At 34.0% G+C, this 22,324-nt stretch overlaps 1 protein-coding gene and 1 long non-coding RNA gene across 12 annotated transcripts in view; one reads left to right on the top strand and one right to left on the bottom strand.

The window, feature by feature from the left end:
- G2E3 (G2/M-phase specific E3 ubiquitin protein ligase) overlaps positions 1-21,780 on the top strand; it is a 69,364-nt gene extending 47,584 nt beyond the window's left edge. For all 7 annotated transcript variants that reach the window (XM_020876778.2, XM_070478058.1, XM_070478057.1 and 4 more), the window contains 4 exons: positions 1,122-1,303; positions 7,226-7,398; positions 14,925-15,115; positions 15,999-21,780. In XM_020876778.2, the coding sequence (XP_020732437.1) occupies positions 1,122-1,303; positions 7,226-7,398; positions 14,925-15,115; positions 15,999-16,249 (797 nt within the window). In that variant the 3' untranslated portion in view covers positions 16,250-21,780. The remainder of the gene's footprint in view (positions 1-1,121; positions 1,304-7,225; positions 7,399-14,924; positions 15,116-15,998) is intronic.
- Positions 1-22,324, bottom strand: part of LOC110126876 (uncharacterized) — a 51,654-nt gene that overhangs the window by 28,467 nt on the left and 863 nt on the right. For 2 of the 5 annotated variants that reach the window (XR_011491836.1, XR_011491833.1), the window contains exon 2: positions 16,256-16,391. This is a non-coding gene — a long non-coding RNA (uncharacterized lncRNA). The other 3 variants (XR_011491834.1, XR_011491835.1, XR_002310570.2) reach the window with 3 other exon arrangements.

Below are 22,324 nucleotides of genomic sequence, written 5' to 3'. Positions count from 1 at the left end.
AGTACACATAGTTTAATTCTACACTTCCTTTATTTAAAAAAAAAAAAATGGGTTCGAGTAATCAGTGTTTTACCTCAAGGCAGTTTTGTTATAGTGGAGAGAGTACATGGAATTGAAGTCACAAAATTTGAATTTAGTTTGTACACATCTACTTCAGTAGCTTCATATTCTTGGATTAATTGCTTAGCCTCTCTGCATCTCAGTTGCTTCATCTGTAATATGTGACTACTAATATGTAGTATATAAAATTATTGTTAAGGGAATTTTATTACCATTTCAGCTATTGTTGATGTTACTTATTAATAAATTACTTTGAACACTTTTTAGAAAAAAATAAAGGAAAATTTACATGATATCTTTTTGACTTATCAAAATAGCTAAAATATTTTAAATGAGACATTAAAAAAATGTTGAAAGCTATGATGATATCTTACAATTAAGGTAGCATATACTGTTGAGAGTAAATTTGTACTATTTTGTATATCAGCAGCCTTAAAATTGTTCATATCCTTTGAACCACTAATATCATATGTAGGAATCTATCCTAATAATCAGAGATGTATAAATAAGAATGTGTAACACATGTTGACTATAACATTGTGTCTCATGTAGTTGAAAAGGTCCTCAAGTGGAGTAACAAGTAATAAGTACATGGTTTACATTGTAGCATATCAGTAAATCATTTTAATGCATTCATTAACTATAGGTTTGAATAATTTCAAATAATATTTTTAAAATTTGCAGTAAAGTGGGAAAAAAGTCAAATTATTTATGTATATATTTATATATACATGAGACATAAATATACCACAGTGTGTACACTGTTTATTACAGAGTGGTAGGTTATAGGTGATTTTATAAAAAGATTTTCTGTATTTACATCTTTTTCTACAACAGGGTGTTACTTGGTATTCAGAAAAAAAAATTATAGAATTGAAAATTGTATATTTTAGTTGAAATCTATATAGTATACATTATTATAGTGTCTGAATTAGATTATTTTATGTCTGTCTAATGCTTGGATGTTTTAATTTCTGATTTATTAATGTATTTATTACATATATAATGGTTATCATGTTAATAAAAGAAGTGTATTTGATATCTTTTATCTGTATTTACAGCTCTGAAAGAGAACCTTTACTATGAAGCTGGCAAAATGGTTGCCATTTCTTTGGTTCATGGTGGTCCTTCACCTGGTTTCTTTTCTCAGACCTTATTTAACTGCCTTGCTTATGGACCAGAAAATACCCAACCAATTTTAGATGATGTTTCAGACTTTGATGTGGCACAGATAATGATCAGGGTAAGAAACGTACCTGTTTGTTCAGATGTAGACTGTGTTTTAGTTATGTGTTAGTTGCTCCATCATGTCTGACTCTTTGTGACCCATGGACTGCAGATCGTTAGGCTCCTCTGTCCATGGAACTCTCCAGGCAAGAATACTGGAGTGAATAGCCAATCCCCTCTCCATGTGATCTTCCTGACCCAGGAATTGAACCCAAGTCACCTGCATTGTAGGCAGATTCTTCACTGGCAGAGCCACCAGGGAAGATACAAATGTATTCTAGATACATTTGAATATAAATGATGGATCTGCAGTAGAACAATAAATATTCTTTGTGGAGTAGTTACTGGGCGTAGGTATTTTTGTTTACCAGCAAAGTTAACAATCACTTAACAGATAGATGTAAAGAACAAAAAGCTAGAGTTCAGAGTGCCAGGCTTAATGTTGATAAGACTGGTTGGATAATGTGCCTTAGATCTGTGGTCAGAATGGCTTGTTAATACTTCTCAGAACTAAATGGATTTATCTGCTCTGCCAGAGATGACATAAGGCAAGTTACTTATTGCATGGTAAAGGTCAGATGAAAGTGCTCCTTACTGTAGGCAGGTGGATCTGAAGAGAGGATGGTTACCAGCAGAAAATTTATCTTTTCCTTCTACAGCAGGGAGATATGAGTGACAGGTGGGGTGAAAGACCAGGCTGACTTTCTTCTCTGTGAAAATAGTTGGGGAGACTCTATTTTTCCTTCCTAAAAAGTGTTGCCATTTATTAAGCCCTGTACTACACGTGTTATCTGTACAAACTCAGTTTACTTACTGTAATACCCTGTGAGATAAGTATCATTGCCCGTGTGTTACTGGTTTAGAAACTGAGACAATGAAATCCATTCAACTTTTCCTCCCTTAACCTGTCCCCTACTAAAATAGGCAGGGATCTAAATCTCCACATGCAAAGGCCTTTCTTTCCTAATTCCTTATCTCCTCTGATTTCTGTAGTCACCATTGTATTTGAATTCCTTTCTGCTGTTTTCTTTAATATTCTGTTCCCTGGTACTTAACTATTGTTTTTTTAAATACTTCTTTCTACCTCTGAAACTTAGGTAATTTTAGGTAGTGTTATCTTAACAGTCCTCCTCCTATATAATGAGAAGAAAGCATCTTCTCATTCATAACCTTTCTGATGATTTCCAGACCTGTGTTTTTGAGCCCCCAGATTTTTAGATCCAGATAAGATCTGGGTCTTCCTACCAAATTGAGCCCAACATGTTTAAGACAGAAATTTTTCCCAAAATCTGGGTTTTTTGCCTGATTCTCATGTTCTTTTCAAGAGATTTTTTATTTCCAAGTTATTCTGGAGACAGGGTTGTTATCACTCTTCCATACTCTGTTCATCAGTTTGTGTCAAGTCATCTGTCTCTTAAGAGTGGCCTTTCCTTCTTATTTCTAGTATGCTTAGTGTATGAAACTTGTATCTGTGTTTAAATGGTTAAGATATTCTAATCTTCTTACTCAGGATGATTCTTTTACAAGTACAGGTTTAACCACATTGCTTTCTTCCTCAAGAATCCTAATGGATTCTCATTGCCTACTGAATGGAGTTGAAACTCTTCATTTAGGGCCCTTAAGACTTCTGGTTCTCCTCGTGGCTTTATTTAATCTGGTTCTTTGCCAGTGTTTCTTCATTGATTTCAGTCAACAAATGCTGTGTATCCCGTACTTGTTTTAACACTGAGGATAAAGTAGTGAACCGAACAAAACCACTGCCTTCTTAGAATTTACCTATGAGAAGAAAGACAGATAATCAAATATGTAATGTACTGTCATGTAGTAAAATGTATCATAACATAGAACAGAATAAGAAGGATATCTCTTCCAGGATAATGCTTGGGGTATAATAAGTTAAGATTAGGCTAGGCTTTTGTAACAAAGAGACCCAAAAGACAAAAATTCAAAAAAAAGGCATATATTTAATTTTTTTCTAAAATCTGGATTTTTTGTAGGGGTTGGTAAGTTATAGCTGTAGGCCAAGTGTTGCCTGCTGCCTTTTTTAAGTTTTATAGGCACACACCCACACCCATTTATTGTGTGTCTGTGACTGAGTTTACAGTACAGTGGTGGGGTTGAATAGTTTGGGACAGGCACCATATGGCCCACAAAGCATAAAATGCTCACTGGCCTGTATAGAAATGGCTCCTGTCTTAAAGATACAATTGTGATACACCAGGTCACCCAGAGAATTGAATTCCTTCCTCTCATTGTATTGGGCACAATGAAGGATAGAAACGGAATAGACCTAACAAAACATAGAAGAGATGACAGTACACAGAAGAACTATACAAAAAAGATCTTAATGACCCAGATAACCATGATGGTGTGGTCACTCACCTAGAGCCAGACATCCTGGAGTGCAAAGTCAAGTGGACCTTAGGAAGGATCACTATGAATAAAGCTAGTGGAAGTGATGGAATTCCACTTGAGCTAATTCAAATTCTAAAAGATGATGCTGCGAAAGTGCTGCTTTCTATATGCCAGCAAATATGGAAAACTCAACAGTGGCCACAGGACTGGGAAAGGTCAGTTTTCATTACAATCCCAGAGAAAGGCAATGACAAAGAATGTTCAAACTCTGAACAGTTGCACTCATTTCACATGCTAGCAAAGTAATGCTCAAAATTCCCAAGCTAGGCTTCAACAGTTCGTGAACCAAGAACTTCCAGATGTTCAAGCTGGATTTAGAAAAGGCAGAGGAATGAGAGATCCAATTGCCAATATCTGTTGGATCATCATAAAAGTAACAGAATTCCAGAAAAATATCTATTTCTGATTCATTGACTACACTAAAGCTGTTGACTATTTGGAGCATAACAAACTGGAAAATTCTTAAAGCAATGGGAATACCAGACCACCTTACTTGCCTCCTGAGAAATCTGTATGCAGGTCAAGAAGCAACAGTCAGCACCAGACATGGAACAACAGACTGGTTCCAAATTGGGAAAGGAGTATGTCAAGGCTGTATATTGTCACCCTGCTTATTTAACTTATGTGCAGAGTACATCATATGAAATGCTGGGCTGGATAATGCACAAGCTGGAATCAAGATTGCCAGGGGAAATATCAATAACCTCAGATATGCAGATGACACCACCCTTGTGGCAGAAAGTGGAGATGAACTAAAGAGCCTCTTCAAGGTGAAAGAGGAGAGTGAAAAAGCTGGCTTAAAACTCAGCATTGAAAAGACAAAACTCATGGCATCCTGTCCCATCATTTCATGGCAATTAGATGGGCAAACAATGGATACAATGACAGACTTTTATTTTTCTTGGGCTCCAAAATCACTGGATTGCAGCCATAAAATCAAAAGATGTTTGCTCCTTGGAAAAAAAGCTATGACCAACCTAGACAGCATATTAAAAAGCAGGGACATTACTTTGCCAACAAAGGTCCATCTAGTCACAGCCATGGATTTTCCAATAGTCATGTACAGATGTGAGAGTTGGACCGTAAAGAAGGCTGAGTGCTGAAGAATTGTTGCTTTTGAACTGTGGTATTGGAGAAGACTCTTTAAGAGTCCCTTGGATTACACCAAGATCAAACCAGTCAATCCTAAAGGGAATCAACCCTGAATAATCATTGGAAGGACTGATGCTGAAGCTCCAGTACTTTGACCACCTGATGTGAAGAGCTGACTCATTAGAAAAGACCCCAATGCTGGGAAAGAATGAAGGCAGGAGAAGGGGACAACAGAGGATGACATGGCTGGATGGCATCACCGACCCAAGAGACATGATTTGACCAAGCTTCAGGAGATGGTGAAGGACAGGGAAGTCTGGCGTGCTGCAGTCCATGGAGTCACAGAGAGTCCGACATGACTTAGCACCTGAACAACTCTCATTGTATAATCATTTAGGATATTGTCTTCATAGCTGAAATATGCATTTAAGGGAGAAAGTGAAAGAGTTCAGGGAAATTTAACACATTTTCACTCATGTTCTATTGGACAGCTCTTAGTCACATAAGGCCACATCTAGCTGTAAGGAAAGTTTTGCCATATGCCCAGCTAAAACTCAGGGTGGTGGGTTGGGAGGATGAGATAACACATACCCAACTACTAGAGTGTGAAATGCACATGACACCACCCTTATGGCAGAAAGTGAAGAAGAACTAAAGAGCCACTTGATGAAAGTGAAAGAAGAGAGTGAAAAAGTTGGCTTAAAGCTCAACATTTAGAAAACTAAGATCATGGCATCTGATCCCATCACTTCATGGCAAATAGATGGGGAAACAGTGGCTGGCTTTATTTTTCTGGGCTCCAAAATCACTGCAGATGGTAATTGCAGCCATTAAATTAAAAGATGCTTGCTCCTTGGAAGGAAAGTGATGACCAAGCTAGACAGCATATTAAGAAGCAGAGACATTACTTTGCCAACAAAGGTCCGTCTAGTCAAGGCTATGGTTTTTCGGGTGGTCATGTGTGGAAGTGAGAGTTGGACTATAAAGAAAGCTGAACGCCAAAGAATTGATGCTTTTGAACTGGTGTTGGGGAAGACTCCTGAGAGTCCCTTGGACAGCAAGGAAATCCAACCAGTCCACCCTAAAGGATGGGTGTTCATTGGAGGGACTGATGTTGAAGCTGAAACTCCCAATACTTTGGCCGCCTGATGTGGAGAACTGACTCATTTGAAAAGACCCTGATGCTGAAAATGATTGAGGGCAGGAGGAGAAGGGGACGACAGAGGATGAGATGATTGGATGGCATCACCGACACAATGAACATGGGTTTGGGTAGACTCTGGGAGTTGATGGTGGACAGGGAGGCCTGGTGTGCTATGGTTCATGGGGTCACAAAGAGTCAGACACGACTTAGCGACTGAACTGAACTGAGAGTGTGAGAGTGAAAGTTGCTCAGTCATTGTCTGACTCTTTGGGACACTATGGACTTTACTACAGTCTATGGAATTCTCCAGGCCAGAATACTGGAATGGGTAGCCTTTCTCTTCTCTGGGGGATCTTCCCAACCCAGGGATCTAGCCCAGGTCTTCCACATTGCAGGAGGATTCTTTACCAGCTGAGCCACAACGGAAGCCCATTAGAGCATGAAGATAGTTTGAAAAGGGTAGTCGGGAAAAGCTTCTGAGATCACAGTAGAGATCTGAAATAAACGACGGAATACCTGGGAGAAGAGTTTTTTGGGAAAAAGAAATGCCAAGGAGATTTTCCATTCAAATGGGATTGACTGCCTTCTATATCTATCTTTCTCCCTCTGTAACTTTGTTCAAGAGCAAACTATATGAAAGTGCCTGTCTTATAAATGGTCAAGTATTTCTTTGTTTATACTGTTGCCACAAATACTCTTTTGAGTCTATTCATTTGTATTCAAATGAAATATTTGAAATATATAAAAGTATATTCAAACTATACTTTCTCATTCATGAAATCTCTGCAGATCATCTTTTTTGCCTCTCTAGTCTATGTAACTGTTTTATGTCAATTACTCCTTTTATGTAAATAACCTATTAAAGTGGAATTTCAACCAGGGAACTCAAACTGGGGCTCTGTAATAACCTAGAGGGGTGGGAATGGGCCGGAGGTGGGATGAAGATTCAAGAGGGAGGGGACATATATACACCCATGGTTAATTCATGTTGATGCATGACAGAAATCAAACCAATACTATAAACCAGTCATCAATCAATTAAAAATAAATATATATTTTTTAATGTGAAATTATAGATTAGCTTTCTTGAGGCAGATATATACAGTATTAAAGTGGATTATCAGATATTTATTTAAGAAAAATAATTATTGGTGTACTTTCACTTCGCTCAGGTGTACTCAAGTATGAAGTGTGAGTATGAAGTAATGTGAAATTTGAAATATGAAATATGTAAATTTCTTTCACAAGTAAAAGAGTAAACCGGGTGTATTTTATTCTTCATTACAGGTAAATACTGCAGCAACTGTGGCTGACTTAAACTCTATAATAAATGACTATTATAAGTACCTAGAGCTTATTGGATGTCTAAGACTTATAACATCAATAAGTGATAAATATATGTTGGCAAAAGACATCCTTGTTTATCATGTAATTAAAAGAGTCCAAGCACCTTTTGAGAGGTAAGTTGTTCATGTGCGACCGATTCTCTCAAATTATATGTTTAAAGTGGTTAATTGCCTTATAATGTGAGATTTATTTGATAAAATTTAAGTGCTATTTTTAAATAATGCTTTAAAACTAACCTCTTAAGGATGAATACTGCTCTTACCATTCTGTGCAGAATTGCTTTAGTGTATCCTGCTTAGGTAGGATAAGTAATTATATCTCAATTATAATTTTTCTATATCAAAATTATTTTATGTCCTCACACTGTTATTTAATAGTGGGAAATCTAAAATATATATGAATGTAGACAGAGTGGTACACCATGTAATCACCATTCAAATCTAACAGTTATCAACCAACCTGTGGCCAGTCTCATTTATCTAACCTTCCTTTGTTATTGATTCTGGTTTTGCTTTCAAGGAGTTTTAAATTTCAGTATCATTAATCTGTATATTTAATGTTTTAAGAATTGTTGCTATTCTTAGCAAATCTTAGATTGTCTCATCTTTAACCAGTATAAACCTAGTTGTGTTGTCTCTGTTGAGGTCTTTTGATGTTGACCTTCAACGGTCTTCCTGCTATGTGGGAAGTTTCAGTTTCACTGAAACAAGGTGTTTCAGGCTCCTTATGTACATGTGGCCTAATGATCTTTGTTCCTTTGAATGGGAAATGGTATTTCAAATTAACAGTCTGAATGCTTAGGGATGCTTATTTTTGTCAGGTTGGTCATTGTTTCTAGGCCTTTTCAGTGGGCTGAAAGAAGAAATATAAGGGTTTTTTGCTTTTATTTTGATTTTTTAATCTAAAATACATCATGAGTTTTTACTAATACTTCAGATTCACCACTGCAAGATTTTTAACTTTTTCTTTGTCCATGTTGATAATCTTAGTTCTCAAAGACACTGGTGAATTCGAGTATGAAATAACTGCTTAACTTATTCCACATTTCATAAATAATAGTCGTCACAGAATAATAATACCAACATCATCATTAGAAACATATATTACTGAAATCGGGTTAGGATTGTTTTTCATTTTGCTCTAAGACTTTGAATTCAAATTACTATGTTTAAAGTCATTTGACATATTTATTCTCTTTGTTGTTATACTACTAACTATGCATTTTCATTTTATTTTTTCTTTTTACTGATTTTAATTAAAATTTTATTTTAAAATTATGTAAAGTCAAATCTCTAATGAAAGTATATTGAAAGATCTCAGCTCTTATACAAAATATATTCAGATAAGTTTAACTTTCATCCTAATCACATCTATCTCCCATCCTCATATGAAGTAATTATCTTAGTGGCTTTTATTGTTTAGGCTTCCATTATTGTTTTTTAATGATAGCAGATAAATATATGAATATCTGTATGTATCCTCATTTCTTTCATTAAATAAATAGTAACATACCATCCATCGTTTCTCCTGTTCATTTTTTACTTGACCGTTTATAGTTCTCATACTTTTTTTTTAATAGTCCTCATACTTTTTTTAGAGCCCTTTAGAACATCAGCACTCTTCCAAACTCAACTATGACATCATAAGCTTAAACAATTACACAGGATATAATTTCTAATATATTTTTAATACTGTAATTTAAAATAACACTGTTACATAACTGTTACATAACTCTTTAAAATGCATCCAAGTGTCTTCTGACTATGACACTTACATCTCAAAATTTTCTTAGTTAGAAATACCATTCATAATTATAATTAATACAATAATCCAAATATACATTTTGATAGTTATTTTAAAACTATTTGAAAGATATCTCTTAATGACATAGAAGTACAAAGTATTCTTTTACTAACAAGTAGTTCATGTACCTACAGATGGATTTTTTTCCTCATTGCTAAATCAGAATTCATAGCTGTTTGTTTGAGTTTTTTGTTTATTTTTATAGGGATGAGTAGTCTAGATGTCAGGAAGAGCTTTACTATCTATGTAAGTGGTGTTTAAATTAAAACCTAATTTATAAATAGGAATTAGGCAGATCAAGATAAAGAGGGCAAAAGAAAAAAAAACTGAACATTGATCCTTTTTATGTAAAAGATAAATCATATAGCAAAAAAAGATACTTTAAATATATCCGAGCTCATAAGAAAAGTGTCTTGTAGATGTCAGAAATAACAAGGAAATCAAAAGCTATAGTACCCTAGATGTCATAAGAAATCAGAACCCTCAGTTTGCCCCAAACTTGGGTTTGGCATCCTGGATGGACCCCAATCTGATGCAGAGACATTAACAAAGTAATTGGTCTTAAGATTCATAGTACTTACAGAGTGCCAGACAAAAGCAAATACATAATAATGTTTAGGGAAATCGCTACAGCCCAAGCCTAATGGGATTGCTAAAGTCACATTGCTAAAAAGTAGGAATTGCCAATAAAAGACAAAACACATAATCATTCAAAACAGGTATTGAAAATAGCATATCAAAGATTTAAATAACAGGACAAACTGAATGAGACCAAAAAAAGTGTTTTTACAGTTATCTAAAAGAAAAACAGACCCAAAACATTAAATGTGAAATGAATCAGATAGTGTTTCTACGTTGAAAAATGATCATAGACATCTAGTTCTAGATAATGTGAAATACACACTCTTCTGTTCTTTCTCATAAGTACATTTAAAAGATTGAGGGCAGGAAGAGAAGGGGGTGACAGAGGATGAGATGTTCGGTTAGCATCAGTGACTCAGTGGATATTAGTTTAATCAAACTCGGGGAGATAGTGAAGGACAGGGAAGCCCAGCGTGCTGCAATCCATAGTGTTTCTAAGAATCGGATATGACTTAGTGACTGAAAACTAACGGTTAAAAACCCTGAACTGTTATTTATAAAACAAACTTAGGAAGATTTTTGAAACCTACAGAGATGAAAGCCAACCAGCTAAGGATCTCTGCAAGGACACAGCAGAGAGAAGGAATCTATAGACACTTTCATCTGAAGGAAAATTAAAAGTATTTGTCACCAACGATCTACCCTAAGAGAATGTCTATGGGAATTTTTTTAACAGAAAATTATTAAAGATCAGATCTTGGAACATCAGAAAGGAAGAAAGAATAATGAAAAGAATGAAAGCATGGTTCTTTCTCTTGTGTTTGCTAAATTATGTTTGATGGTTCAAGTAAAAATTATCACATTTTCTAATGTGGTTCACAATGTATATAAAATAAATAGGAAGTTATAAACAGCAAAAAGCAAAGGGATATGAAGGGAAGTAATGTTTCTATACTTAGTGGCATCAGTAAATTATTACATTTTTTAAAAAAAATCTATAAAAATAGATACAGTCAAAATGCTATAGATAAAAATGGAGTGCAGAAAATATTCAAGTAACCCATAAGGAAGAAGAAACAAAAATGATCGTACAAGTGAAAAGTTGCTGACTGTTAAATGTTAGGCCATTTAAGACAAAACTGGTGATCTGGAAGAAAAAACAGGATTTTCTCATTAAAGATAGAAGAGAATTGAAACATGGAGGCAAGGCAATATTACAGAAAATGCTGCTTAAGAAGTTCCACAGTTCACAGGGCTTAATATGCTGAAGTGCAGTGTACTTTGTAATGAAACTGAGCAAAAGCTGGCAAAGTTTTCTGAGCAAAAAGACATTATAAAAAGGAGTGTCAGTTATACTGGAAACCTTTTTCTCAGTGAAATCAACACTGAAAACAGATAACCCAAGATAATAACTTCACAGAGCTAGTTACATTATTATTCAAGAGAAAGAAGGAAATAAAGACATTTGGAGACATGTTTATTTCTTTCCTAAAGAGATTAATAAAATGCGTACTTAAGGAAGAAAGAAATTGAACCCAGAAAGAAAAAGTTAAGATATAAACAACAGCAAGAAGCCAAACAAAAAAAAAAAAAAAGAAAAAAACTTGAATAAAGACAAGCATTAGCCATTAAAAAGGAAAAAAAAACAACAAGAGCTAAAGTTTGGTAAGAAATGGTTAAAATGAAATACTAGTTAAAAGTTGATCTGTAAGAAGAGAAGACTTATTGTATTGTTTTATTCTTGTATTCTTGAGGTAGTAGTGGAGAAGCATTAATTACCTTTAAATTGTTAAACCAACTATGTATCTTTAAAGGGAAAATTCTAAAATAATAGGAAGACTATGTGACTTCCAGACCAGTTTGGTGGGGGTGGGGGTAGCAATAAAACATATTTAATCATAGAAGTGAGCAGAAAAAGAGGGATAAAAATAAGCAAGAGAAAACAATGTTCAAAGAAATCATAAGATAGAAGAATAGTCTAGATATATAGATTATAATACATGTAAATAAATTAGACTCTTGTATTAAAAGACAGAGGATCCTAAATTGCATTCTAAATAGATGCCTTCAAAGCAAAAGAAAGAACAATTCTAATTATTTTTTCATAAAGCCTTGTCCTTAAATGACCCTAATAGTGTTGAAAAGAACAAATTCTCTTGAATTCAGCAGTCTTGAGTCTATTTGTACCAAGCAACATAGCCTCAAAATTAACTAACAGTTCTGAGGAGGGTTTATGAAAGGAAGCAAGGCAGGTCGAGTATCAAAAAATGAATGTTCCTTTAGTGCATTCCACTAATAGATTAAAATAGAAAAAACAATCATCATATAATTATAGATGCAAAAAAAGCAGTTGATACATTTGTACGTAAATTTAAAACTGACAATTTGAAGTATCCTTATACAGGTTATCTAGTAAACATTCAGTGAACATTATCCGTAATAGTGTGACAGGCATTCCTCTTAAGGCCATGGCAAGCCTGAGATATGTATAATTACCTCCTTCATTTCTACAGTATGCTGGAAGACCTAGTAGAGATACAAAGGGAAAGTGAAGTCGCTCAGTCATGTCCGACTCTTGGCGACCCCGTGGACTGTAGCCCACCAGGCTCCTCCGTCCATGGGATTCTCCAGGCAAGAATACTGGAGTGGGTTGCCATTTCCTTCTCCAGGGGATCTTCCCGACCTCCAACTAAAATCTTAGAACTATAAAGAGTGTAGCAAGGTTACTGTATACAAGAGGTAAAGGATTCTAACACGGAGATGTGCAAGTGACAAGGAATGGTAAAGAAAGAAATTGGTTGATATTAGAGTAAATATTAACTGTACAAAACGTTAATGTTTCATTTGGGGATTTATGATACCAGGTGAAATAAAATGTTTAAGTAACAGAGAGAGCCACTGGAGTTGCAAATGTTCCAGGGTCTTTGTGGTGTTCAGCAAGCAGGTAAATACTTGATTTGCTTTCGATTTCAAATATGCAAATTAAAAATTTGAGGTAACCTCTTAAAAAGTAAGAACTAGTATAATTTTCTAAATAGAAGCTAGACTGGAATTTAAAAATGACCACAAAAATTTGCAGGACACAATAAAAAAGACTTTTGAAATTCAGTACAGTTTCCCAAATGTGCTAGAACTAGTTTCCTAATGTAGTAATCACTATAATTATATAACAATTAGGAAAAAATCACTCTCAAGCAAATTTCTGAAAAATATACATTGTGGTGCCATTTATGGAAAGTTTAAAATAAAGCAGTGCTAGTTATTTTTTAGGGATACATATATATTGAAACTAAAATGAAATTTAGGCCATAATAAAAATTCAGAATGGTTAAATAGCAGTTTCAAGTAGTTTTCTTTGTAGAAGGAGATAAGGGAAGGTTGTGAATGGACAGATTTAGTTGAGTGAATAGAGTATTTTTCTTAATAATCTGAGCAAACAAACACAAAATGTCAATATCTTTTAAATTCAAGTGACGGTTCATGGTTTTCTGTTATTTCCTGACTTTTGTATAAGCTTCAATTATTTAATTTTAATTAAAAGTAAAATTTTAAATGTTGTGCTGAAATTTGCTTCAAAGGTTAAATGTAAGGTAAAAGTTAAAAGCAAGAACAGCAGGCAAGCATTGTATTGTGGAGAACTTTAAAAAGTCATGTTAAGGAGTTTTGACTTCATCGACATTGTGTATATTATTAGTTTCCTGTGGCTATTGTAAAAAATTATCACAAACTGATGGCTTTAAACAACAGAAATTTATTCTTCCATAGTTTTGGAGGCTCAAAGTCCTAGTCCTCATGTTGACACAGGGCTTCATTCTTTCTGGGAATTTTGGAAGAGAATTCAGTCTGCTGCTTTTAACTTCTGGTGGTTTGTGGTTGCATAGCTCTTAAGCTCTGAATCTGTGTTACATGGCCTTTTCCTCTGTGTTTGACAATTATCATGGGACTTAGGATAAGCCCAGATAATCTAGGTAAAATGATCTCAGGATCCTTAACATAAGATCACATTCACAGGTTCTGGGGAGTAGGATGTGGATATCTTTTTTGCTGTTCACATGGAAAATCAACTTAGAGACTTAAACACTTGGTAGAAACAGTCCTCTGCAGGTGGTTTGCAGTAAGGTGGAACTCATGTATGGAGAAATGAACAGACAAAAAGCATTTCACAAAAGGACATTCACAGAACTTGATAGTTAGGAGTGAAATAAGGAAGAGTTAAGAATGACTTTCAGATTTATCTATACTAATAGTAATGGAGGCATTAATTGTCATTTATGGTTCTGATTTTGGTAGTTGGGTATTTAGCTTTCTTTTGGACTTAATAAGGGAAAGCAAAGATAGAAGAAGCTTTGTAAGAGACTCAGAAGGTCTGCCCAGAGAAATAAGGGGAAACCAGGAGACTGGTGCCATACATCATTCATGAACTTAGGGCAGTTACTCTGAGATGTAGAAAGGAGTGGAGGGAAAGTGAATATGAAATTAAGATGGGGAGGCAGTGAATGTAGATGAGTCTTTCACATAGGTCGTCTCAAAGGAAAATAGGATTACTTTTTTTCCTTCATTCAAAAATGGGAAAGATAAGCACTTGAGAAAGAGCTGTGCTGTTGAGGAAGAGCTTATAGAATGGAAGATGAATCCGTGTAGCAGGGTACCTGAGAAGGTGGCTAGGGAAATCAGAGACACAGCAAAGGTTTCGTCAGTCTGATAGGCAAAAATGGTATCTTCATTCTTTGCTTATTAGTGAGAATGTACATTTTTAAAAATTCATTTGTTACTTGTATTTTCTTAATAATGCATTTATATTTTGTGTATTTGGATTGTTCTTCTAGAAAACTGATTTTTATTTTTAGTACGTCTAGAGAAATAAGTGTTTTATTGTATATTAAAAATATTTTGTTTGTTTTCTCTTTTTTAATTTGTTTTTAGCAATACATAAGTTGAATTTTTGTGTGGCTAAAATTTAGTTTCTTTACAATCTTTCATTTTTAACTAGCTTTGAAGTATAAAATTTTAGATGTCTTTTTTCTCTTAATGGAAAATTATTAGCTCAATTTTAAACCTGTTCTATAAATACTGTCGGCATGTAATATATTCATTTTATATTAATGCACTGGCTTGTTATTGATTTGAAATTATCATGTAGTGTGTCCATATTTTTTTTCTCACATCTAATTATGTAATCGTAAATGAGCTAGAAATATGTGTTCCAAACATATATGTGTATGAATATTGGTTCATTATTTTTCTTCTCTTTAAGTTTTAAACAGGGTCTGAAAACTCTTGGTGTTTTGGAGAAGATTCAGACTTATCCAGAAGCATTTTTTCACATCTTCTGTCATAAACCTGAGAATCTTTCTGCAAAAATACTTAGTGATCTTTTTACAGTACACACATTGTCTGATGTACAGACTTTGGGATTTTGGAATAGTTACTTACAGGCTCTTGAGGGTATGTAGATGTTTTCTTTTCATTTAACTTAAAAATTTTGTTTTGGGATATTTATTTTGAGTTTTGCTTTTTATAGTAAGACTTTCATCTGATAACTGCAATACTTATTTACGAAACTTGTTTAAAACCAAGTTCTATGACAGTTGAAAATGATAAGGAAAGATTATAAAGTTTATCTTTCACTTGTTTCTGTCTCGATAATTTGAGATGAGAGTCATTCTTCTTAGAAAACGAAATATATGGGTGATTGCCACAGCATAGAGTCATCTGCTTCAAAGCTAGTCATCTACTTCATCTTTTTAAATTTTTAGGTCAAATTGAATTATTCAAAAAATGAATTGGTCAGAATATGGTAATGATATTTATCGGTGAACATTAGCAGTGTAAATTCATTCTGTTTAATATGGTATAAAAGAAAGCTTAACTTTTAGTTGAAAAGTTTTTAGCTAGCTTATTGGGATGTTTTATACCATCTAATTTTTCCTCTTTGCCTTTTTGAAATAGTTTATCAAATAACAATGATCTAGAAGTGGTTTAAAATTGTTTGTATATATCCCCCAAAGATTGCATTTTAAAACCTACTGAACCTCTTGGACTGTATAATTTTATTTTAAGGAAGTCATTCAAATATACAATGAGTAGGTCAACCAGATGATTTTATGAGTCCTACTTTGTTTGAGATTCAAATAAACATGTATTTAATATACCATTTTCCTATCACTATACTTGACTTTAGTACTTTAGTTTGCCTCATGCATCTACTGTTAATGTGGGAGTCTCTGCCTTTCAGCATGTCTAGTTGGGGAAGAGTCTATGATGGTAGCAATATATAACATGGATTTACTTATATTTTCTTTTTCTCTCTTTCTGGTATTCTTTTCAGATGGTAAATCTACAGTAACAATGGAAGACATTCTTATTTTTGCTACTGGTTGCAAGTCCATTCCACCTGCTGGATTTAAACCTACTCCGTCAATTGAGTGCCTTCATATGGATTTTCCTGTAGGAAACAAGTGTAATAACTGTTTAGCTCTTCCTATCACCAGTACATATAAAGAATTTCAAGAAAGTATGGACTTTACCATAAAAAACACTCTAAGATTAGAAAAAGAAGAAAATTCTCACTTCATTTGACATTACCTGTTTTGAACAAAGGGATGCTTCTTCAAAAGCTGCTGTAGATACTTTTTGTTTCAGAAATCTTTCCATCATCACTTTTGAGCAAACTTGGACCAATAAAATTTATAATATGAACATAAAGGATTGTTTTGGCCACCTAAGCGAAAAAGGAATTTTTGTTAAGGTGTACCAGTGAAAGTTAATATTTTTCTATTTTCTTAATATACATGCTTTGTAAACCTCAATATAAATACTTGTAGAATGGCTGCACAGACTTTCTTCAAGTATAGTACATACTGTATATAAGCAGAAAACTTGTGCTCACTTTATGTAAATTAGGATTAGGTATAGAATGCCACAATTATTTTTCTGGTTTAATTATGCAATTTTCGAATTATTACTTATTTTAAAGCATTAAGTAGGAAAGCTAAATGAGTGATTTTTTTTTTTTTTTTATAAATCAAAGGCATATATTTTGGAGTATGTGTTATATGTATCCTCTTCTAGGATGGCACTAAATTAGTTAAATGTTTTTAGATCATTGAGTTATATTACAATAGATCCACACTGCTGTTAGATGATGCCTTAAGAGATGTATTATATAAGAAAGCAGAATTGCACAAATACTCAAGAATCTATGGATATTCCATAGTCTTAAAACACTTCTGAGGTGAGTTAAAATATAGTTGAAAAATCTCTTAAGTGTCTTCTTTAAAGCCTTGGCTTTAATCATAAGATTTTTTTTGTTTGTTTGTATCCCATGTGTGGTATTAAACCACAGTGTATATGATCCACAGTTTAAGTTATCTGAATAGAATGATCTCTGTGGATTGCCTTTTGGTAGGTTTGGCTATTTAACAGTTATTTATTATCAGTATGGTTGTTTGATGGGTAAGCTGGCACCATTACATTATACAGTTATTTTCTTTACTTTTGAAAGATACCTGTCTATATAAACAGTGTAGAAGTAGGGAAGAAAGAACTACAAAGAATGAAAAACCCATGCTAATCTCACCATGCAGAATTAACTGTCCCTGCATATCCTTTTATTAATATAAACTCTTATATTTCCTGTCTTTTTTAACTTTATTCTTATAAAAGTCAAAGAATACCTAGAAATAAAAAGAGATTATGTAGTAACAATTTGAAGATATATAATCTGACAGTTTTATCACCATATCTGTACTCTTACAAAAGAAGAAATTGGAAAAATCTAATGTCCCTAATCTTTTATCTAATATAAATGGGTTTTTCACCAAAATAAATCATATGAGAGAAAAATTGCTTGTTTTTAAGCACATTTTTTCCTAGCTATGCAAAGCAGGTATCAGCCATCATATTCTTATCCTCTCTGAGAAACATCTGTAAATTACTGATATTTTTAAAGACAAATGACAGGATTAGTAGCGTGATACTGGTAATATAAAACATGTCCTAGTATAATTTGTTTTGTTACATTTACTAAAAGTGAAACTTTAACTTGAAGGTTTTGAAACATTAAACAAGGCATTTTTTGTCTTGTGTTGAATTCTGTTAAATTATCAAAAGTAATTAAAGGATCAGTTAACCAAAAAGAAGTTTAAACTCACCATACAGGTTTTATTCCAAATGTGTTGATAAACTGGACATTTTATTTGTTAACCTACCTAGTTTTATAAAATTTTAAAAGCCGTTAAATCAATACAAACCAGAAAACCTAATTCAAGCTGTTTTCTGGTTATTTGTAGTTTGAATTCATTTAATTACAGTCATAATTAAAGCTGTTAAATGCTCACATGCTTTTGAGGTGGGGGCTGCTGATAGGGGGCAGTGTGCTTGTGTTGGCTGCGATTAAAAGCAGTATTTCAGTTCCTCTTATGTGTAGACAGGGCTTTAGGGATAAGGTGTTTAAATAATAATTTGGGATATTCATGTTTTAAAGGGAGGTATAAATATTCATATTGGAAAATATTTTCTGGTTTTAAGGATATTCATCAGTACGGATTTAGATTAATGTTTGAAGCTATGTCAGAGAAACCTGTAGGTTATTTATTTTCTGCAGTGTAATGTGTCACATGGTTGCTTTTGGTTTTTTCCTATTGTTACAGCCAATACAGAGTTTTTGCTGACTTTGATTTTTTTAAAGGAATTATGTTATAAACCTTTATAAACCTTTATAAATGTGAATATGTTTTTCATAAGTATTTCAATTGTCTAAATGCCATGTATTTTCAAGCTTGTTCTCTGTTACTCTCAATAGCAAGAAAAACCATAAATTTGCCTCTTACCTATCTGCTGTTAATGGTCTTAGTTTAGTTTTCTACTCATTTTTTTTTAAACAACTTAAAATTTTTTGGTGTGGGAACTTCATCTGAAGGCATTTATACAGTTCTCTACTATTCTTGTACATAGTCATTTTACTATTATTTTAGTATTTAGGGTAAAGATGCCTTAAAATATTTCAATCAGAAATTAGCTCCTTTCTTTATACTTTGTAATATTTAATTTCCATATTATAAAGTAGACATTATTTGTTTGGGTCAAGTAAAAAGCTTTCATTTGATTACTAACCTGAGAATTCACTTTGGTGTCTACATCATTTCAAGCTTCTTAAAATTTTTTTCTCATAATTATATAGAAGCTGTTGAAACTTTTTTACTCAATACTGAATGCACAGTAAAGGAAAGTGTCATAGGTAAGTTTTTTTTTAAGATAAGCCTTTTAAAACTGTAAAAGGTAAAGTGACTTGGGCTTTTACATTCAGTCATTATAAGAAAATTATTAGAGCAAGATCCTATTTATAAATTTGTCATATATATAGTGATTATCACATGCCTTGTTGTCACTTTTACAATAAGCCATTAAACTAGGTTTTATGCTCTCAGTGATCCAGTGTAAAGCATAAAAACGTATTGATGGATTTCTTGAATATGTATTACTCACAGTTTAGGAAAATTTGAATTGCTTTGAAGAGATCCCATTTTCAAGTTCTCATGTTGACTTTTATCTTCAAATTGCCAAACATTCCAGTATCTACTATATGCCAGGTATTATATTATATGATAGTTTATGTCAGCCTAATTTCCCTTTTTTAAAAGGCTTCAGAGACAACCAAAAACATGACACATATAGTGAAGTTTTGTAAATAAATATGTTTATGCTACTAAATGTGAAGCTCTTATATAAACTAAATTAAGTAACTTGTTAGGATTTAACAAGGTTAAGATCCTGACAGTACTGGGTAAATAACAAGATCCTTTCCTTTCCACATTTGGTAGATCTGGCTAGCAGTTGTTGGCTAACATTTAGGAACCTCTCTTGAATGAGCTGTTCTGAGGTATTCTGTGTTAAAATGATCTATCCCCTAATGTAAATAATAGTTTGCAGAATAAATGTATTAAATAAAAAAGTCTGGATAGGTAGAGTCACTTAAAAGACTAAAAAATATTAGGTTAATTAACACTAACAGCCCATAAGTTTCATCCTTTTATTCCAGTAACAGAATACCTTACTCAGTCTTAGCCTTATACGAAGTATTTGTTTATTGCCACTCTTCTTCTGTGGGAATTTTTTTTTTTTTTTGGTGGACTTTTTTTTTTAAGTGTTTATTGACTGTGTTACAAAATTGCTTCTGTTTTATGTTTTGATTTTTTGGCCATGAGGCCTGTGGGATCTTAGCTCCCCCACCAGGGATGGAGCCCTGTATTGGAAGGTGGAGTCTTAACCACTGGACAGGTTCTGGGATATACTTTTCTATACATGTTCCACACTCTGTGCACTCCTTGGTTTTGTGTTAGTTACTTAATCGTGTCCAGCTCTTTTCAACCCCAGGGACTGTAGCCCGCCAAGCTCCTCTGTCCATGGGGTTTCCCAGGCAAGAATACTGAAGTTGGTTGCCATTTCCTTCTCGGTGGATCTTCCTAACCTGGGAGTCGAACCCGAGTCTCTTACACCTCCTGCATTGGCAGGCAGATTCTTTACCACTAGTGCCACCTGGCCCACATGGGGACATGCTCCTTCACTAAGGCATGAAATCCTTCCATTCACTGTAACACCTTGTGCTGAAAACATGTGTCCCAAGGTGTCTTGGGACTATCTCCTTGGTTAGGACAGTTTTTATAATTTCAAATGTATATACTGTACATAAATGTTAAACAGGCCTGAGTGTTTTATATCAATATGACTCATATTTTGGGAGGTATATGCTAGAGCTGAAGTGGTTAGATGATAGAATTGCATTGAAAGTAGAAGTGTCCAAATTTGGGCTCTCATATTGAAGGTGGGAAAGCCTGTTTATTTTATATTCCATGAAGACAAAAAATTAAGTAGAACTTTCCCATAGGGCAGTAACTGTTGTTTGTTTAATTACAACATACCTACTTCATTGTACGTATGTTGTACATACATACATGTACAACAATATTACAGTTAATTTCTTAGTGAAAACCATAATGCAATTCTTAAACAATGTAGGTTCATAATCTTTTACCAGTCTCTCTCACAGCCTGGTACACTTTTTTTTTTTTAATTGGAGGATAATTACTGTACCATGTTCTGATGGTTTTTGCCATACATTGACATGAATCAACCACGGGTGTACATGTGTCCCCCCATCCTGAATCCCCCTCCTACCTCCCGACCCACCCTATCCTGGGTAGTCCCAGAGCACCAACTTTGAGTGCCCTGCTTCATGCATTGAAATTGCACTGGTTATCTATTTTACATATGATAATATACATGTTTCAATGCTATTCTCTCAAATCATCCCACCCTTGTCTTCTCCCACAGAGTCCAAAAGTACCTGTGTCTCTTTTGCTGTCTTGCATGTAGGGTCATCATTATCATCTTTCTAAATTCCATATATATGTGTTAATATACAGTACTGGTGTTTCTTTTTCTGACTTCACTCTATATAATAGATTCCAGTTTCATCCACCTCATTAGAACTGACTCACAGGTATGTTATTTTTTATAGCTAAGTAGTATTCTATTGTGTATGTATACTACAACTTCCTTATCCATTTGTCTGCCAATGGACATCTAGGTGGCTTCCATGTCCTAGCTATTGTGAACAGTGCTGCAGTGAACATTGGGGTACATGTGTCTCTTTCAATTCTGGTTTCCTCCGTGTGGATGCCCAGTAGTGGGATTGCTGGGTCGGATGGCAGTTCTATTTCCAGTTTTTTAAGGAATCTCCACACTATACTCCATAGTGGCTTGTCATATATAACAAGGTAACTACAGTGGATAACTGAATTGTCTAACTGGAATTGTCTAACTGGAATTTGCTAAAAGAGTAGAACTCAAAAGGTTTCATCCAAAAAATAAAAATATATGAGGTGATAGATGTGGTAATTAACTAGATGAGAGGAATTCTTTCACAGTGTATACATATTTATATTAGATCATCTCAATGTACATTTCAATTATCTTGCCAATTCTGTCCTTAATTAAGCTGAAAAAAAATTATGCAAGGAAAAAGAATGTAAGGTTTGATTCTAGGGCATTCCCTAATGGCATTAAGAATGAGATCACTTGAGTTTAATAAAAATGGTTGTGAAATAGGATGGTTTTTTGTTTTTAAAAATGCTCTTTATGTAATTGTTGGGGTAGCTTAATTTCTCAAATTCAGAAAGTTTTCAAACCAGTTTTTGAGCAAAGGGTCTGTAATTTCATATCAGAATTTGACAGCTTCAGAATAAACATTCAATAAGTAATGCAATATCAAAAGTGAACACTACTTACGGTATGAGAAATGAGTTGTGTCCATTTTTAACATCCAATTTAAAAATATGGATTGTTAGAAATCAATATTGGATGTATTTTGTCATCACATGGTTTTAAGTGTACATCAAGACACCTGCATTATCCACTAACGGCCCCCCACGACCACACCGAAGAACTTTTTTGTCATTTTGCATTTACAAAAAGGAGGAAAATACACATTTCCAGTTTGCACCTTCCTGACTCCTGTATCTATGATGGCAGAACAACCCCACTCACCTAGACTACTTTGCCTAAGATGAGATTAAGAAACCTGCCTGATTAGAGCAATGCTTCAAAGCCACCTGTCTCGCCCCCCCCCCCCCCCCAAAAAAAAAACAGGACATC

The sequence above is a fragment of the Odocoileus virginianus genome, chromosome 16 (assembly GCF_023699985.2).
Source record: "Odocoileus virginianus isolate 20LAN1187 ecotype Illinois chromosome 16, Ovbor_1.2, whole genome shotgun sequence".
NCBI classification, from domain to species: Eukaryota; Metazoa; Chordata; class Mammalia; order Artiodactyla; family Cervidae; genus Odocoileus; species Odocoileus virginianus.
Note: the sequence above shows the minus strand (reverse complement) of the source record. Positions and strands in the feature narration are given on the sequence as shown.